At 37.3% G+C, this 19,388-nt stretch overlaps 2 protein-coding genes across 6 annotated transcripts in view; both read left to right on the top strand.

Moving 5' to 3' along the window:
- The window catches only part of LOC123865969 (cytochrome P450 6B5-like), a 30,723-nt gene extending 12,946 nt beyond the window's left edge, over positions 1–17,777 (top strand). For 2 of the 5 annotated variants that reach the window (XM_045907229.1, XM_045907227.1), the window contains 2 exons: positions 14,253–15,268; positions 16,670–16,951. In XM_045907229.1, the coding sequence (XP_045763185.1) occupies positions 14,323–15,268; positions 16,670–16,839 (1,116 nt within the window). In that variant the 5' untranslated portion in view covers positions 14,253–14,322 and the 3' untranslated portion in view covers positions 16,840–16,951. Of the gene's footprint in view, positions 1–13,865; positions 15,269–16,669; positions 16,952–17,724 lie in introns of those variants that run through there. The other 3 variants (XM_045907226.1, XM_045907228.1, XM_045907225.1) reach the window with 3 other exon arrangements.
- LOC123865971 overlaps positions 1–19,388 on the top strand; it is a 124,044-nt gene that overhangs the window by 14,510 nt on the left and 90,146 nt on the right. The gene's annotated exons all lie outside the window — the stretch shown is intronic.

Raw genomic sequence — 19,388 nt, 5'->3', positions numbered from 1 at the left:
CTCTTTTTGGGTGGGGGGTTAAAAATTACAAAAAAACTTGTGACCAAAAAATTACGGTACGGCAATGCTTTGACCTACTTCTGTCGCACTATAGTTACCCGTTCCCATATAAAGTAGGTACCTACATTCCCGTCATTAACGTCGGTAATCGGCACTCCTCCGTTCCGAGAGTTAATGGCTCTATTCGACGACGAAAAATGAACACTCAAATAGATCGACCGCCTCCGAATAGCTTCATTGGAATGTCTTTAATGATAACTAGCTGGTCGCTAGTCGCTGATACCGGCGATTCGAAACCTCTGTGGGATCAACGTTGTCACTTAATAAGTAGAGATTTATACTTGGCATAAATTAATGCCTTCTTGACCGAATTTCCGCCTCGGTGGAAAATTGCAGTAGAGAGTAGAGACTCATCTATTAAAAAGATATACAGTTCATAAGAGTGTGTGTGAAACAGAGGTGCTTTCTCTATTCCCTCACTCTGATACTACGATGAGAGGTTCTGAGACGATCAAAGAAAAATTAGGTGCAGGATCGTACTAGCTTTAGTTGCTTTACCAGATACGGTGGTGTAAGAATGCCAAACTCCCAACTCCGTGCAAAATCTAATGGATGAAAGAATGAAATTGAGAAACGATATAAAGTCTCAGGCACTCATCATCATTAATTTTAACCCATCACAGTCTATTACTGTGTATGGCTCTTCTCTCAGAATGAGAAAGTTGTAGGTCATAGTCCACAAGCTGGCCAGTGCGGGTTGCAGACCTCATACACTTTTGAAAACACTATGGACAACGCTCACATATTACGAGTATATGCAGGTTTCCTCTTGTTGTTTTCCTTCATGTAATGTTTACATAATATTTTAATATTAATATTAGTAGGTAGGTACTTAGTGAAACTTAATATTGCTGCCAACTCTATGATTCCAGCATTAATTAAAGAGATACTTGGCAAGCTTCAATATGGATCGCTGAGCGATATGTAAAGAGCTTTTACTGACAGCCTGTCTCGTCACTCGCAGGCTTTGCTTAAGCACTTGATCCGATGGCAAATGGAGGCTCAATAGGTTACTGTGATACCACGTTTTTGAAGAGTTAATAAGCATTATTTTTTTAAACTAAAGGCTGGCTTACGTATTGCAGGCAAAAGAGCTCAAGGTCGCCAAGGACGCAAATGGTTGGACGATATAAGGGGGTGGGACAGGGCTTAGTTACCCAAAATTGAAAGAGGCGGCTTTAAATAGAGAAGCTTTTCAGATGATGATCGCCAAACTTCGTTTGAAGAAGGCACGCGATGATGATGATGATGATGATGATCATGTCTTACGTCAGAATAGCTCCTCTCTTTCTTTTCCTACAACCGCACCGCACGCCACCAAAAGCAATTTCACCCTCACCACCTGGGTGCCTGGTACACTTTGACCGCCAGTTGTGCCAGATCCTTTTTTGCACGCACATGCAAACAGTGGAATCAACTCCCACCGGTCGTGTTCCAACTAGATTACAACATGGGGTTATTCAAGGGGCGGACCAACAAATTCCAGAAAGGCCGACAATGCATCGGTGGTTCCTCTGGTGCTGCAAATGTTCAAGAGCGGCGGTAATCTCTTACTATCAGATGACCCGCCGGCTCAATTGCTCGCTATTTTTAATTTAAAAAAAAAGTTTCAAACATACGACAGTGTGGAATGCTAAGTTAAGCAGCATGTGCGACATTATGGCATGCCACAGGGCTGCAGGCTACGATAGTTAAAAATGTAGCAAAATCATCAGTAAAGTTTCGTACCATAATATCCCAATCCCAAACCATGATGTTGCCTCTGCTATTCGTAACATGCCGTATTGTCGCATTCATATTGTTGCCTCAGCGTTAAACAGCTTTAAATTATTTTGATTCTCTTAATGTAATTTGAAATAGAATATTTTTTGGCATAAAAATTTGGTGAATGACAATTTGCAAAGCCTAGACAAAAATAATTTCAATTATAAAAATGAGATAAAAAAAACTTAATTGAAATTCTCAATTTAAATTAATGCCGCCTCGATTGTCGTTCCATTTTCCGAACAAATTAACCGTTAACTATCAAGAGTTATTATCGTTTAAAGACTTTGCAATTGAGGTATTCATTTCTTGGCGTCTCGTTGAAAATGAGGTTATTACCTATTATTTCACAAAGAAAAATCATTAACTTTTCGCGCAAAAGAGTGCCAATTAATTCTTGTTATTGTGAAATTGTATTTCACTCTTTTGTGAAACCTACATTTTTAATACCTTCTTTAAAGGCTTAATTAATTTTTAGTTTTCCAGAAGTGAGACTGACAATAGCCCAAAAATCCACATATTATAAAGTTGTGAAAGTCTGTTTGTTTGTATTTTTATCTGTTACCTTTTCATGACATCCGCTTAACCGGTTTTGAGTGAAGGTACACAGAAAGCTTGCATCCAGAAGACGGATGAAGTAGCCTATCTTCTTTTTATCCCGGAAAATTAAAGAGTTACCTACATGTTTAAAAAAAACTAAATCCTTGCAGATGAAGTCACAGACGTCATAATATGGTCTAGTATTATGACCTTTTCATGGCTAAAACACTAAACCATTTTTGATAAAATTAGGTACATGCTTAGGGAGGGCACATGTATAGGAACTCTTTAATTTTCTGGGACAACAAGTATTTTTTGCCCATACCAGAACGCTATCTTACCCAAACCCTTAGATATAATCGGTGATGTGTTTTTACGTTTTCAAAATTGAAAATTTTGGATTTAGATTACTCCATTCGCCTGTATGCGTCCACTGCTGGACACAGGCCTTTCCAAGTGCACACCACCAAACACGGTCCTCCGCCTTCCTCATCCACCTGTGTCCCACCTTCTTCAGGTCATCGGTCCAGCGGGCTGGAGGTTGTCCTATACTGTGCTTACCTGCTTAGTTTTTGCGTTTACAAAATTGGTATTTCTACTAAGTGAATAATTTCTAACCGAGCTCTCAAATAAATTACTACTTCTTATTCTGACAAGCTGCAAGAGAGACTATGCAAATAGCAAATGGACTAAAACTCCTCGAGAATGAATTAGGGTGAATGTAAACCGAGTCGGTCATTGCTACTACGTCTGTGAAATGTAGGTTTAAATGAAGAGATGTTGTGGAGCTCTGAGTCGCTTTTACTAAGATTTCTGTCTTAAAGGGGTGTTTACACTGACGCAAATAAAGGTTCCGTACTCGAAGGATGTTAACGGGACCCTATTACTAAGCCTCCGCTGTCCGTCCATCCAACCGCTCTTCCATCCACCCGACCACCCATCAGATCGTCCGTCTGTCTGTCAGCGGGCTGTATCAGATGAACCGTAATAGGTAACAGGTAGAGAGTGGGATTTTTCACAGATTGAGCAACAAACGTTCAGACGGACGGACAGCGGAGACCTAAATAGGGTCCCATTACCACGGGAACAGAACCTTAAAGACCCACAGTGACACGTTTAACCACTAAATAAGGCAAGGCGAAGCGACGTGAGGAGAAATTAATGCGCCGTCCATCCTTTCACATTCACCCGCCTCGTAGAGAGTGTGAACGCAGGAAGATTTTACTAAAGGAATAGCTAGAACCTAGAACATAAACTAGGTAAATTTCAGCGGTATTCATGTTCAATCAAGATCGATGGTCATCGCTCGACCGCGAGCAAGGAAATGTATTCAGCGCCGTCCATTACACTCCACGCTAATTACCGCATACGATACTTGATGCTTGACTCCGATACCAACAAATGGACTGTATTAGTTAGATATTGGACTGGAGTGAAGCTTGGGTCACCTTTATTCATTTAACTAATTATATTAACCAAACCTTACATGATGTAGAGTAACAGTAGAACAGTAACAGTAGAAGTAAAGAGTAACAGTAACTATAATGTAACTTTAACCACTTGTCATACAACTCGACTTAAGCCATTTTTTTTTATTAACTGTAAGTAAGTAAAATTATGAGTTCAGGGAATTTTTTAATCATTTTAGTAGGTAAAAGGAAAATAGTATTATTTTTAACATAAGCAGGCGTCATTTTGCGGAAGTCCATGATACATAAGACACAAAAAGATTAATTTGCTTAAATCCGCCAAACAACGAGCAATTTGCAATATGCGCCCGCTCTCCCACTATTAAACATGCAGCAAAAGTAAGCCACCAAGCAAAACGTTCAACTACCACACAACACCACTCAAATCCTCCCAAATACACTCAGGATCCATTCTTCGGTGTCGTAGTGACCCATGCTTGATGCTGCATTGAAATCTTACCTATGTAGATTTTTCAGATATTCATTCATAGTATTTTTTCCTTAGAAATATTAAAATCAATAGAAAATCTGGCATTTCCACACACGCATTCTGGCAAAGGTAGGTAAATTAAAATGTGCGTATAATTTTCTGAAACGTCCCTGAGGGAGTTACAGGCTATTATACAGGTACCCACGCAGGCGGGTCAAGTGTTTAATCGCTCGGAACACTTACGAACGCACTTTCATGTTCTATTCAAAAAGGCACTGTGTGCAAGATTGGATGCTCAGGAATTGATACCTTTTGACATGACTCAGAGTGTATCATGCTATAACCATTATAAGAACATGACACTGAACTTACGTTAATATGTCAAAATAGTAAGTTACTTTCAAAAAATGATATCGTGCCCATTTATTCAAAATTCAAAAGTCAGTAAGCTAGTTTGTGGCAGACTGAACAATATTTAACCAACATATTATAAAAAAGCCTTTATTTTATTTTATTTACAGAATATATAATATACCTATATCCTTATAGGTATTTAAAGTAAACTTTCTAATTTTAACCCCCGACCCAAAAAGAGGGGCGTTATAAGTTTGACGTGTGATCTGTTTATCGTAGCTCCTAAACTAATGAACCTAATGGAAAAAGGAAAAGAGTATTATTTTAAAAATAGTATGATACAACAATCGGTGATTTTAAGTTGACTAACTTGCCCTTGTTAAAGACTGAATACATAATCGGCTTTCATTGAAGTACTCTACCAACTTAATAGTCTCAAAGGGCGCATGAAGAAACGGAATTATAAGTTACATGAAGGGGAAGGTAACCATCTTTTTACAAAGAAAGCTGGGACAAAATAAAAGAAAATTGTGCCTCAAAATAGTCGGAATTCGGAAAATGCGAAAAAAGATTGAAAACAGATGAAAAAATTCACGTTTAGTGTCATAACCCACTTACGCGGCCCGTGGCGTGCGACTCACATGACACAGGTCGTAGCGTTATTTTCTACTTACTGATCCCCGCGTGGATATGGGGTTTTAAAATCCTGTGGGAATTTTTGATTTGCTGGGATAAAAAGTAGTCTATGTGTTAATTCAGGGTATAATCTATCACTGTTCCAAATTTCAGCCAAACCCATCCAATAGTTTTTGCGTGAATAAGTAACAAACATAAACACACTAGCCGATGCCCGCGACTTCGTTCGCGTGGATGTAGGTTTTTTAAAATTCCCGTGGGAACTCTTTGATTTTCCGGGATAAAAAGTAGCCTATGTGCTAATCCAGAGTATAATTTATCTCCATTCTAAATTTCAGCCCAATCCGTCCAGTAGTTTTTGCGTGAAGGAGTAACAAACATACACACACACACACACACACACACACACACACATACAAACAAACTTTCTCCTTTATAATATTAGTGTGATATTCACAAACTCTCAGTTTTATAATAGTAGTGTGAAGTATGATGTAAACTCTTGGCGCAGTTGGCTAATCTTTGAATGAGAAAACGCGCGCGAAGTCTTGCTGCACTCGCATGTTTTTTCATGGTTTTTAATTAAATTTTAATAAAAGATGTAACCAGTATCTGCGTTTTGCTTTTTTGAGACGGCGCGGTTGTAATTAAACAAGAGTATTGCGACCTCTTTGACCTCCATTTTGAGACTTGACTGTTTATTTTGCCGCGTCTTGTCCCGGCTGTTGTCGCGCCTCGTAATAAAACACGCGCGGTTTGCAGCACGCGACATGCCGCCGGTTTTGGCACTTATAAATTTCTTAGTTTATTGCAAGTAAATAAATATAACATAGTGATTATGTTTGTTGTACTATGTTGGGTATTACTCTCAGGGAAAAAATCCGGAACGAGAAAATTCGCAGGAGAAAAAAAGCGACCGACATAGCTCAAAGGATTAGCAAGCTGAAGTGGCAATGGGCAGGCCATGTCTGTCGCAGAACCGACGGCCGTTGGGGCAGACGTGTTCTGGAGTGTAGACCGCGCACCGGTAAGCGCAGTGTGGGACCTCCAGCCCGCTGGACCGATGACCTGAAGAAGGTGGCGGGGAGCGGGTGGATGAGGAAGGCGGAAGACCGTGTTTGGTGGCGCGCTCTTGGAAAGGCCTATGTCCACCAGTGGACGTTTACAGGCTGATGGATGGATGGATTATGTTTGTAAAAATATAATCCCAGAATTATACTATTTATACTTGAAGAAAAGATAATTGTTTATGTTACAGGCATGTAGAACCCTTCACTAAACCGGATGTTCCTGTAGCCCGACTTTCTTTTCAAGAGCTCAAAAAGATCAATATCATAATATAAGTACTTATATCGGTCAATTTTGCCTATCCCGAAAACTGACCTTTCTTCGGTTGTTATGTTCATAAACAGTCTGTTCATCAAAGTATAATTCCATGGTGACCATAGCGAAGGGTATCAGGAGTCACGCTTTATTTGTTCATTGACTCACTTTATGACTCATAAACTTAAATGCCATCGATTATTTTGACTGTCACTTGTCATGGAAAGTTATCGTGACATGTTCTAATCAGTATTTTTATGCTACCCCGTTTTATGATTTTAGTAGAAGGATGAACTTAATGAAAATTTTTATTTACACTTGGCATGAAAAGTGTATAAATTTTATGTTTATTAAATAAAAAGTTGCTTGCTTCGTGCAGATTTTTATTGGCTGCAGTTTTTTATTAGTTCATTTGGCGAACGACCAAAGGTTTTATGTCTGAATAAGGAATGGTTTGACTTTGTTTATTAGACGGTTTCATGGAGCGATTACTTTATTCATAAACTTTATTTTATAAAGCGTGCTTAGTTCAATCTTCGGTTAAATTTTAGTATTATTGGTAGTATTGGTATTAGTCTCCTCACGAGCATTGGCCGCTTCTCCCTACTAGCAGACAACCTGGTACATTCGTACAAGAGACCGCCCACAGAATGTCGGTCCATCGCACCGGCGACCTTCCTTGGCTTCTGGTGTCCTCCACCTTGCCCTGTGAAACAAAGCGCTCGATGGAGTTACTCTCATGCCCGGACGATGCGTCTGAAGAACTTTGATATGCAACTCTGTAGGTACTAACGCCGAAAAACGTTGTTGGATGTTGAGTTATGGCAGCAAAAGAAGGCTTCATATTAGACGTAATAATGATCTTCCCGACCAATTCACCCTTAATGAGACTAGTCAACTATGCATGAGATATTGTAGTGCATAAGTTTAGTGTATGCGCAAACACAAGCGCAATCTCAGTTTCTATTCATCCATAATATGACGATAGAACAGCAATCCAACACGACCGGAAAGAGATCAGGTGCAGGAGCAACGTTTATAAGTGTCGTATAAATTCGGGTAGATACAGTAAGCCACGTCAGGTTGCAAGGCTAGTGATACAATGAAAACTTTCATGATAGAATATAAATCATCAACAAAAGCTTTTATCCATTTTTAATGTACTGCTAAACTATCATCACAAAACAATTTGGTTCATCCATTATGTGGATAATAATATATTATTATTTGCTGAACACCTTTCAACCAAAATATAGGTCTTGTAGAAATAAACCTTTTTTGCGCCTAGCTTGTAATGTTTATAAAAGCACAAATTATAATATTTAGGCTGTATTTAGGTTTATTTTGGCTAAAATATTAGGTTACATACCAAACGAGGGTAAAATTCAGCTAATATTACCTATATGAAATTTCTTTCGAGCTTTCTCTTCCACGCCATTATTTTTCATTATCGCTCCAAGTCGAGTGTGCAGAGCATGCTATTGCAATCATCTCTCTTCGGTTCTCCTCTTATAACGAGAAGGGTTTAGGCCTAAGTTCACCACGTTGACCAAGTGCGGATTAATCAGACCCATCACAATACTAGAGCAGATTTGTATTCTAGCTAAAAATATGTTTTCTTAACAGGGCTCTCTCCGTCACTTACTCCATACAATCGTAGTCCCAATTTCAATTGAATATTAAGCAACCAAAGTCCATGAAATTTTGCGGACATATTCTAGAAACTAATATCCGTGCCTGTGGTGTTTTAGATTTTTCTAAAAATATATACATAGTTTTAAAATTACATGGGCTCAAAAAATTTTATGTGAATTTTTAAGACCGCGTAACTTTGAAACCGAATATTTTAACGAAAATCTGGAAAACCACAGGCCATATTAGTTCCCGGGACGTTTCTACAAAATTCCATTCAATATGATTGGTTAGTATTCCAATGAGAGACGAACTACGTTTGTATGGAGCGAGTGACGGAGAGACCCCTCTTAATATCAAAAAGTCAGATGTAGCATAAGCTGAGAATATCGTACGTGTCGATAAAAGTTTAATTTCATATATCCCTCGCGCAAGCCTTGCAATGTATGAAGCAATATTACGTGCAATGGACGTCAATCGTTCAGCTTCCGTTCGCCGCGCGATGAAAATCACAGCTCGTTTTATTAAGTTCTAAAAGAAAAATTCCAAGTCTATTTCCTTAGACTATTAAATACAGACAGAAAATTAATTTACGGCACAGTGAAATCTGAGTTTGAAATGATGAAGTTGGAATACCCAACAACTAAAATTTAAATCAGAATTAAAAATAAAAGAAATAAGTAATAACAAGTCATAACAAGTTAAAGTTGAAAACTAAAACCCGACTGCAATCGTCTAATTAATCCTGAAATATTGAATAAATAGATGTCTACGTTATATCAGCTATCTACATGCCAACTAGCCCGATTTTTCCAGAAGTTTGTGCATTTTAAGCAGTCAGTCAGTAAGTCAGCTCTACCTTTTATACTGTACTAGCCGATGCCCGCGACTTCGCCCGCGTGGATTTAGGTTTTTTGAAATCCCGTGGGAACTCTTTGATTTTCCGGGATAAAAAGTAGCCTATGTGCTAATCTAGGATATTACCTATTTCCATTCAAATTTCAGCCAAATCCGTCCAGTAGTTTTTGCGTGAAGGAGTAACAAACATACACACACACACACACACACACACACATACAAACTTTCGCCTTTATAATATTAGTGTGATTTAGATGCTGCCCAACAACAACCAATATATCAAGCAAACATTTTATTTAGCAAATAACGCAGAACAAACAACTTTGGAAAATAAAGTGGAGAATTAGCGAAATTCCAAAATTAGCTCAAATTTGGTACAATTGCAGCGCTCCAACAAGCTTGTTTGCACGCGACGCTCCTAATTGTTTTATAATTGCCGCCCGTTTAGAACATCGCCCTCGGTACGGAAATGTTTGAATTCGGAAAAGACAAGCACAAAATAACATTTTCTAACCGAATTCAACAAAAAAATCGGAAATTTTATCTATTTAGCATCTTCTAGGCAAGCGCGCTTCATCTTAGGGTGAGATCTATAAACCGCACTCAGACTTAAGCCAGAGTTAAAACGAGACAGATGTATATCTCTCACATAAATCTGTCTCGTTTTAACTCAATCTTAAGTCTGAGCAAAGTCAAAGTGCGCTTTATAAATCTCACCCTTAGACTGCATCGTCACTTGCCAGTGTGCTTAGTGGGAGATTTTTAACCTATTCGATCGCGTAAAAGTTAACTGCGTTTTGTATGGAATTGAAACAGCGCCATCTAGTGACAAGAAGATGGCGCTGTTTCAATTCCATACAAAACGCAGTTAAGTTTTACGCGATCGAATAGGTTAAAAATCTCCCCCTAGGCACACAGCAGATTTGATACAACATCTAGTCATGGGATTTTTAAAGACCTTAATCCACGCAGACAGGGTTGCTGGCATCATCTAGGTGCATAATAATATTTTAATCATAGAAGTGGTAATCATAAATTTTCTGCATTGGAGAGGTCATCAAAGCCATAACATTTAGTCTAAAAGGTAAAATCAAATTATTTTCAGATAATTATGGCCATTTTCATAATGTACTAATTAATGACTCCTCGACCCGATAGTTGCGGGCGGTATTGCTTTGACAGCTTGTGTAAAATTAGGTGGTCAATTAGTAAACGCGAATTATATATGAAATTAATTAGCTTTATTTGATTTGTAATCACCGGAGTGTGTAAGAGCATTAAATTTAACGTGCCATTGCTGTGTGTACATTTTAGATGTAGGTACCAGAATTAATTAGTTACAGTAAAATTAGTCCATACTAATATTACAAAATAGCAAGTGTGTGCGACTTGCGAGTCTCAACCGCGACGCGCAGCGAGCTGAGTCCCTATGAAAAAAACCGGCCAAGTGCCGGCCAAAAAACAGACACGACGGACGGACGGACGGACGGACGGACGGACGGACGGACGGACAGAAAGACAAACAGACAGACAACAAAGTGATCCTATAAGGGTTCCGTTTTTCCTTTAGAGGTACGGATCCCTAAAAAGGACCCCGGATAGGTTCGAAGTTAGTCGGGCTTACATCGACTTTAATACGTGACTATAGTATAGCCGGTTCATTATACACTTAAAATGCAAAAGTGTGTCAGTCTGTTTGCAACCTTGCCACGGTCCAACTGATTTTGATGAAAGGTACAGAGTTAGCTTACATCCCAGGGAAGGATAAGTATAGACTACTTTTTATCCCGGATTTCAACCGAGCCAATCCGTTTAACCGATTTATATGGGCACAGAGATAGCTTGCATATCGGAAATTGGCATAGGAAAATTTTTAGTCTGGAAAATTAAAGAGTTCCCACGGGATTTTAAAAAACTAAATCCACGCGGACAAAGTCATGGGCATCATCTAGTATATTATATTCTTGAAAAGCCGGCAACGCATTGGTTGTTCCTCTGATGTTGCAAACGTTTATGGACGGTGATAATCACTTAACGTTAGGTGATCCATCTGCTCGTTTATTCGCTGTACAGTTTCTGGTTTGGCAACGAAATACTAAAAATGTAACCTATATTGGAACAAGAAAAGAAAGGAACCGAAAAACTTCCGATCGGAGAGCGTAAATCCCGAACGCCTTAAATTCGAATAGTTTACGAGGCAGTAAAATCGAGGGCCGGGCATAAAGGCGTGCTCCCTCCGACGCCGCAACTCTACAGCAGGCACAATTAGCTAGTTACTTTGCATAAAACACACCAGTGTGCTTAGCTGTGGTACAAGCGTTATGAAACTGCCGCGGATTCTATACATACTCTTTTAGGCTTCCGTACCTTAAAAGGACGTCCATCCGTCTGTCCATCCGTTCATCTGTCCGACCATCCGTCTTTGCGTCTATCCGGCTGTCCGAATGTTTCTCTGTCCCTCTGTCCGCCTGTCGGACTGTCCTTCTGTCCGTCTGTCCGTCCATCCGTCTGTCTGTCGTGTCAAGAAACCTATATGTAAGTTGTTTGTCGCAAGCATGTGGCGCCACCATTAGATTAAACTACTTGGCGCATTATACACGCTAAATGAATTCCCTTGGACCAAACGTTTACGTGTACTGATCCAGGTTGATTGTAGAACCTTTACCGTCACGCGATTCTCTACACCGTGTTAGCAAATGTAGGGCTATCTAGAAATAGTCTGCTCAAAAACATCTACATATGCTACTCTTCTCAATTGTGGAATCAAATCTTTGGCGGTGTTCCGCCAATGGGAATCGATTGAGAAACTCTTGTTCAAGCCACCTTTCAAACAAAAAAAAAACTAAATTAAAATCGATTCATTAGTTTAGGAGCTACGATGCCACAGACAGATACACTGATATACACGTCAAATTTATAACACCCCTCTTTTTGGGTCGGGGGTTAAAAATAGTCAATATAGAGTAGAGCGGGTAAGCAAATTCAATTTAACGGTTGAACCAGCCCGCCGTAACACGGGCCCATTAGGGGTAAGTGAAGAAAAAACGTCGATAACAGATGTTAATAATTAGTGCGATTTAAATCTATGACCCCAACCGCTACGTTGAACGTACGCTTTTAGTCTAACTATTTATTTTATAGCCACTATCAGATAAAATAGTAAGTTGTAAACAAAAAAAATTAGGTTTCCCCAAAAGGATAAAAGGTATCTACCCTCATAGGATCACTTTGCTATCTGCCTATCTGACGTGTCAGTAAAGGCAAGGGGAGAATCATGGTTGGCAGGTGGCAATGCCAAATTTCATAATTCTATTATATCAATGCAGAGATTTTGATAGTTTTGAAAAGACTCATCCAGTCCATTCTTTTTTTTCTGTCGCTTGCCTTGTCTAAGTTCTCTCCATATCTGAAGGGTATCCCTTCTTCTTTTTCTTTCTTCTCTCTGGTCTGGTTTCCGCACTTAAACATTTCCGTCAGTTGTGCGTGCGTTGCCTCTCACCGCCAATGTCTTCACTCTAGCCATCCAAGCTCGCTCCAGAAGCCGAATATACCGCCCAAGTTGCCGAGGGCAAAGGGCAAATTATTTAGCCTCCGCTGTCAATACGTCTGTCTTTAAACGTGATTTGTCTCATAAATAGTAACAGGTAGAGAGCTAAAATTTTCACAGATTACTGCCGCTATTTCAATAAATAAATAAAAAAACTAAGATGGTAAATTTCAAAATGGCTGCCATCCAAATTAAAAAACTTTAGTACATGGTGTTATTATCTTGTACGGTAGTAGAATGCTCGTGTGCGATAGTCACACTTGACCAGTATTTTTCTATTAATAATAGAAAATAGGAGAGTTCTTCTTAAAATTGTGCTGAAACTAGTCGATTCAGAATAAGTAACTATTTGCAAAACTAACAAACATTTGTTTAGAGTTTGAATTTTCGTCCGAATGACCAGCTATCCCGTAAAAACCAACTTCCCCAAATACCAGTTTCTAACAAAGGTTCAACTTTAATTTCGCCGTTCCGCTTAGTTTCCTATTTGAATAGTAGTACTTTATTCATTTTGATATGGGTTAACTTTTACTTAGGTATACAAGAATGGACCAAATAGTTTTAAATAGTTACGTGCGTTATTCTGCATACGAATCAAAAAAAAATTGTATAACAATTTTTAACCGATTTTCAAAGAGGTGATGGTTCTCAATTCGGCGCGTAAAAAAGTATGGAAGTATGGATATTATGTATATATCATTCTATTAATAATAACTATTATTATCATACAATGTACAGTATAAAAATGATAAGGAAGTGATAATACATGTCCTTCATTATTATAAAGAACCGGCCAAGTGCGAGTGAGACTCGCGCACCGAGGGTTCCGTATTCGGGTATTTTTTCTGACATTTTGCAAAATAAATCAAAAACTACTATGTATAAATCAAAATCTGTTTTAGAATGTACAGAATGCCCTTTCATATGATACCCCACTTGATATAGTTATCTTACTTTGAAAATTGAAACACATTTTATTTTATTTTTTTAATGATGTAACCACAAATTCTCGGTTTTCAGATTTATTCCTTTACTTGTGCTATAAAACCTACTTACCTACCAAATTTCGTGATTCTAGGTCAACGGGAAGTACCCTATAGATTTTCTTGACAGACACGACGGATGGACGGACGGACAGACAGACAGCCAGACAGACAACAAAGTGATGCTATAAGGGTTCCGTTTTTCCTTTTGAGGTACGGAAGCCTAAAAACATCTCGAATCAGAATATTTTTGGTGCGCGAGAGCTCGAACGTGTCTCATCATTCACAATGGTGCTATTTTATATTTTTTCATTTTTTATAACGATAATAATATGTGCCCTACAATATTTGTTAACGAAAAATCATGATTACTGGAAGAAAAGGAACGTACCACATTTGAAGCCTTCACTGTTGTTCGGAAACTATAAGGAAACAATTCTACTTAAAAAACATAGAGTATTCGTTACACATGAAATCTGCAAAAAGTTTCCAAACGAGCCGTACATAGGGACGTTCTTAGGCACGTCCCCAGCGCTTATTATAAAGGATCCAGATTTAATTAAACGAATTTTTGTGACGGACTTTTACTATTTTAGTGGCAGAGAAGTAAACGATTTTACGGATATGGAACCGTTGACGAAGGTTTTGTTTTTCAGCGGTGGTGACAAATGGAAAATCCAGCGTCAGAATCTCACACCCTTATTTTCTTCTGCCAAATTAAAGGGTATGTTTCATTTAATAAAAGATTGTGCCAATCAATTTGAATGCTTCCTCGAAGATGAAACGAGGCATTCGCAAATACTTGACGCAAAAACATTGCTAGCGATGTTTACTATAGACGTTATCACCAGCTGTGCATTTGGAATAAATTGCGGTACGATGAACAAAAATATTGATGCAAGTACGAACCCTTTTATGGTTCTTGGTAGAAAGATATTTGACTCATCGAAGATTGCCGGCATAAAAGTTTATTGTAGGCAAATGTGGCCTTCATTATTTTATGGTTTAGGATTTACATTATTCAACAAGAGTATAAATACCATTTTTGAGAATATTTTGAGCGGAGTTTTTGAATCAAGAGAGAGTACCCAATCATCTAAGAATGATTTTGTTGATCTTATATTAACCTGGAAGAAGAGAAAAGTGATAACTGGGGACAGTATAAGTAATATAAAGACTGGCGGCAAAAAGACTATAAGTCTGGAAGTGACCAATGATTTGTTGGTGAGCCAATGTGTAGCAATATTTAGCGCAGGATTTGATACTACGTCCAGCACTTTAAGTTTCGTTTTGTATGAAATTGCCAAAAACCAAGAAGTACAAACAAAAGTGATAAGCGAAGTGGATGCTTATTTTGAGAAAAATAACACAATTGAATACGAGTGTGTCAATGAGTTGCCATACATTGTAGCCTGTATTGAAGAAACGTTACGTCTTCATCCAGTTTTTGGATTCCTTACGCGGGAGGTTATGGAAGACTACACCTTACCAACTGGGCTAAGCTTAAAAAAAAAAGATCGCATTCACATATCTGTATACGATTTGCACCATAATCCAGACTATTTTCCAGAACCAGAGGTATTTCAACCAGAGCGTTTTTACGGCGATGCAAGAAAAGATATTAAACATTTCACCTACATTCCTTTTGGAGAAGGCCCCAGGGTATGTTTAGGTAAGTATAAAATACTTTTCCATTACTAATACCGGTATTATGGTATAATGTATTTATTACCGGTAATATCTTTATTACCTTATATACAGTGTGTCCGGACATGAACTAGCGATATTTTAAACACTTATATAACAACTATTTTTAAGTACAAATACACTCTAAACTTCCAGTCCACTCCTACCTGTGTGGCAGCCATTTTGGTATTTTTGTTGAAACGTATATGAAAAAAATCATATCTCTCAAAGTTTTGGTCTTCCTGAGATAAAAATGGGCTTGTTTGAAGGGCAACAATACTGTCCTATCGTCTACATTACAAAACAAAGTGTTCACATTTCCATAACTTTTGAAAAAAATAAAAAACTCGAAAAAAATATCGTAAAATTATGCAAATTCACAAATTATTGTAAATTACTGCAAAAACACTCCCGACAACCCTTTTTATTATTTTCTTACTACATCGAGAGATTTTGAGCTAAGCTACAATACAACATTTAATTTACAGCTCTATGTCTAATACTTTAAGAGTTATTGTTGTTTGAACATAGCGCATACGCAAGCAAAAAAGGCCTCTGTTAACATTTATGGCATTCACTGCCTTTTTACTTGCGTATGCGCTATAGACTACATTATCAATAATGACTTAAATAAATAGTCCTACATATAATAATCATGTGATAAATTATTAATATCCGATGATATCGCAGCTAAGACTTATCTTATCTAACTACATCATAATTATGTTGTCTCCAACGTCTTGATTGGTTATCAGTACTGTCACCAGCAGGCTATTTTATAACACCCGAAAATTTTTTGGGCATATTATTATCTTTACTCTTGTCACAAAAGTAAACATAATAATCTTAGGTATTGTCATGTTTAGTATAATATCAAGACTTTTTAAGACCTAAGTATTTTATTTTGTTATGCGTAATTACTAATTTTACTATACACACCTAATATACCTAGGTATATAAAAAACAATGACAAAGATATAAAATGACATAGGAATTATCTGATGTAGGCAAAGATAATTTAAAGCTGCAAATTTAAACTTAAAACTTAACAACTCTACAAACAGCTGATCGCGAAAATAAACTCGTAAATAATCTTCCGTAAACTCGAAGGTTCGTTTCAACGTTTTTCAAGCAACAGAGACAACGAAGGAATCTATGGCACTAACTATTATTTGGTAGGTACTACATACCGCATTTATCGTCATATTTAATGTTACTTATATGATTTATCAAAAGGGCTGTATTATTACTGCATACGACGCAATTTTAGGCATCTGCAGCTAAACCCCATTATGATCCGATCAGCTTAGAGACATTTCTACAATTGTAGCTGTGAGTCTGTATATACCTACGGGTCGAATATAAGCAAATCTATTTATTCTTCCAGGTCTTCGCTTTTCCAAGATGCCGATGCACGCTGCTCTTCTCACGATATTCAAGAACTATCGGATAGAACTTGCGAAGGACATGCCTCTTACTATTCCGTTGACAACATTCTCGATCGTTACCACTTCAGCAATCCCTATTAATATCAGATTTATACCACGCAATGTTTAAGAGGCCTAACTAAACATGTGAAAAAGAAAGGTATATTTACATTAGAGTATCTACTGTGAATAAATATGTATAAAAAAAACAAATGAAAGCATTTTAAAATATCTTGATGAGCAAAAAGACAATTTCATGACGTTTTCGGAAATAATAAATATCATTTTAATGAAAAAACTACAGATTAATTCTCAGTTGCTTTTCATAATATGCACATAAAAAGTCCACACTTCCTCACTGCTTATTTCATCATCTCAACCCATCATCAGACCGCTGCTGAGTTCGGATCTGTTTTCAAAATCAGAAGAGCTTAAGCCATAGAAAGAAAAGAAAGAAAACTTTTTTATTTTTTTGAAAGTCCATCCAAGTCCATACTCCATAGTCCATCAGGCTGGCCAAATATGGATTGGCAGACTTGACACAGCTTTAAAAACGTTACGGAGAACTCTTAGGCATGCAGCTTTTCGCACGATGTTTTTGTTCACCGTTAAAGCATGTGATATATAATTGCTTAAACTCACATAACTCTGGAAAATGTGTGCCCGGGACTCGAATCACCACTCTATAGGTAAAAACACATTTTCGTGTCACCTAACAATTTTCACGTCATTTTTGTACGTTTGCGGTACATAATGTACCGCAAATTATAGATTGGACTGATTAATATCCAATTTATTACCACATCTAATATACTAATGGATAACCGTTTTTCAATATTTCACCACCGATGTACAAAATCCAAGATATACGGTTTGTTTCATTAAAATTTTACGCTTCAGTTTTGCAAAAACTTATATTTAAAAGTCATAGAGTATGTTTGGATACTCCCTTAAATTATTTTTATGTGCAAAATATCTTAACAGACAGTTCTTATTGACTATTTAAATTTTACAGTCATAATCGACGCGTTATGGGCGGATGACAGGACGTCATACTGAACGCGTGACAGTAGCGAATTGTTGGATCTGGATATCCTAGGAGTTGAAATACAAGATATACTCGTATACCTACTGTGAGTCATGTGATCTAAAGGCTATTTCTCTAGTTAAAGCCTACAGACTTATCTCCGTAGTTTGTGACGATCACTATGACCTTGTTATTATGGGCTAAAATGCAAAGTTGCAGCAAGGACACCATAAATCCAGTAAATCACAACAATTGAGATTATAGCAATATGATAATGATCACAACTTTATTGCAGGGCAGGGTTTTGGGTGATTTCTTAGGCACTGTGTATCTATGATTTCTTAATGTCAACGGCATTTATAATAATAATAATAATAATAATAAATAGGCTTTATTGCTTACTTATTGCTAGTGACAAACATACATATGTTATAAGTAAATTAAATCTATAAAAAAAAAAACTAACAATAGCAATAGGCCGCAAACTCAGCATGGCCGAGCATTGATGACAATGCTCAGCGCTGGTTTTCAGTTTGCTCCAAAAAATATTGATTAATAAAATAAAAACGCACCGCGCCCGTTGCGTTCCCTGCTTATTGATCAATATTAAAATGAATACAGTACAACCCAAAAAGAACCTTAAAAACCGTACAGTAGAAAGAAAAATGAAAAGGAGAAAAAAGCACACACATACACATAACAAGCAAAAAAAAAAAAAAAATGAAAATAAAAACTAAACAAGATAAGATCTAAACAAGATGTCCCTTCCCAGCTAGGCCTAACGAATAATATTATTAATAACTTAAATAGTAGTATTATAGACAACAATAATAATAGTATGGTTCCAATTAATCAAGTATCTATGTATACTATAACTAAAATTATTTACATTATGCACTAGTCAGATATATGTATATAAATAAGACTAGGATAGAATATTTAGCATATCTAGCCTTAATTTCATTAATAAGACGTGTAAATAAGTAAGTTAGGTGTAAATAAATTTAGCTGCCTCGATCTGGTCATTTAAATAAAAATTCCTTAATTTCTTTTTTATTGTGATTATATAATTTTCATGTCATTTTTAATTTTCAATAGCATTTATAATGCACCGCAAATTATTATAAATTGGACTGCTTAATGTGACTAAAATATACAGCTGTAGCATTACTACAATACATTTTTGTGATTGTAGCAATGAGATAATAAATCATAACTTTTATACCGAGAGCTGTAAGAGATTTCTTAGGTACTTATTGTGATTTTTACTGTGGTTCTATAATTTTTTAACGTCAACGGTATTTATATCAGTGATTAATTAAACAAATTACAGTCGTCAGGCACTTGGGCGAGCCATATTGGTGGATTTCCATATTTCTCCGTTTTTCCATGCATATTAATTACACACAGTTAACGTGCGGTGCGGGAGCGCATTAGCTTAATTCGATAGCGGAGACCGTTTCGATTTTATTAATTTTTCCCGTTCACATGGGGATCGCGAGTTAGAGATACTAGATGTGCACTGCCAATTCACACATAACTAGCGTAGCGGACTATGGCCTACGCCTAACCCTTCTCATTGTAAAAGGAGACCCGTCCTCAGTAGTGAGCCGGTGATGAGTGTATCATAATCATAATGATGATGATGACCG

This window comes from Maniola jurtina, chromosome 6 (genome assembly GCF_905333055.1).
Source record: "Maniola jurtina chromosome 6, ilManJurt1.1, whole genome shotgun sequence".
Taxonomy (NCBI): Eukaryota; Metazoa; Arthropoda; class Insecta; order Lepidoptera; family Nymphalidae; genus Maniola; species Maniola jurtina.
The sequence above is the reverse complement of the archived record's forward strand: the minus strand, read 5'-3'. Positions and strand labels throughout refer to the sequence as shown.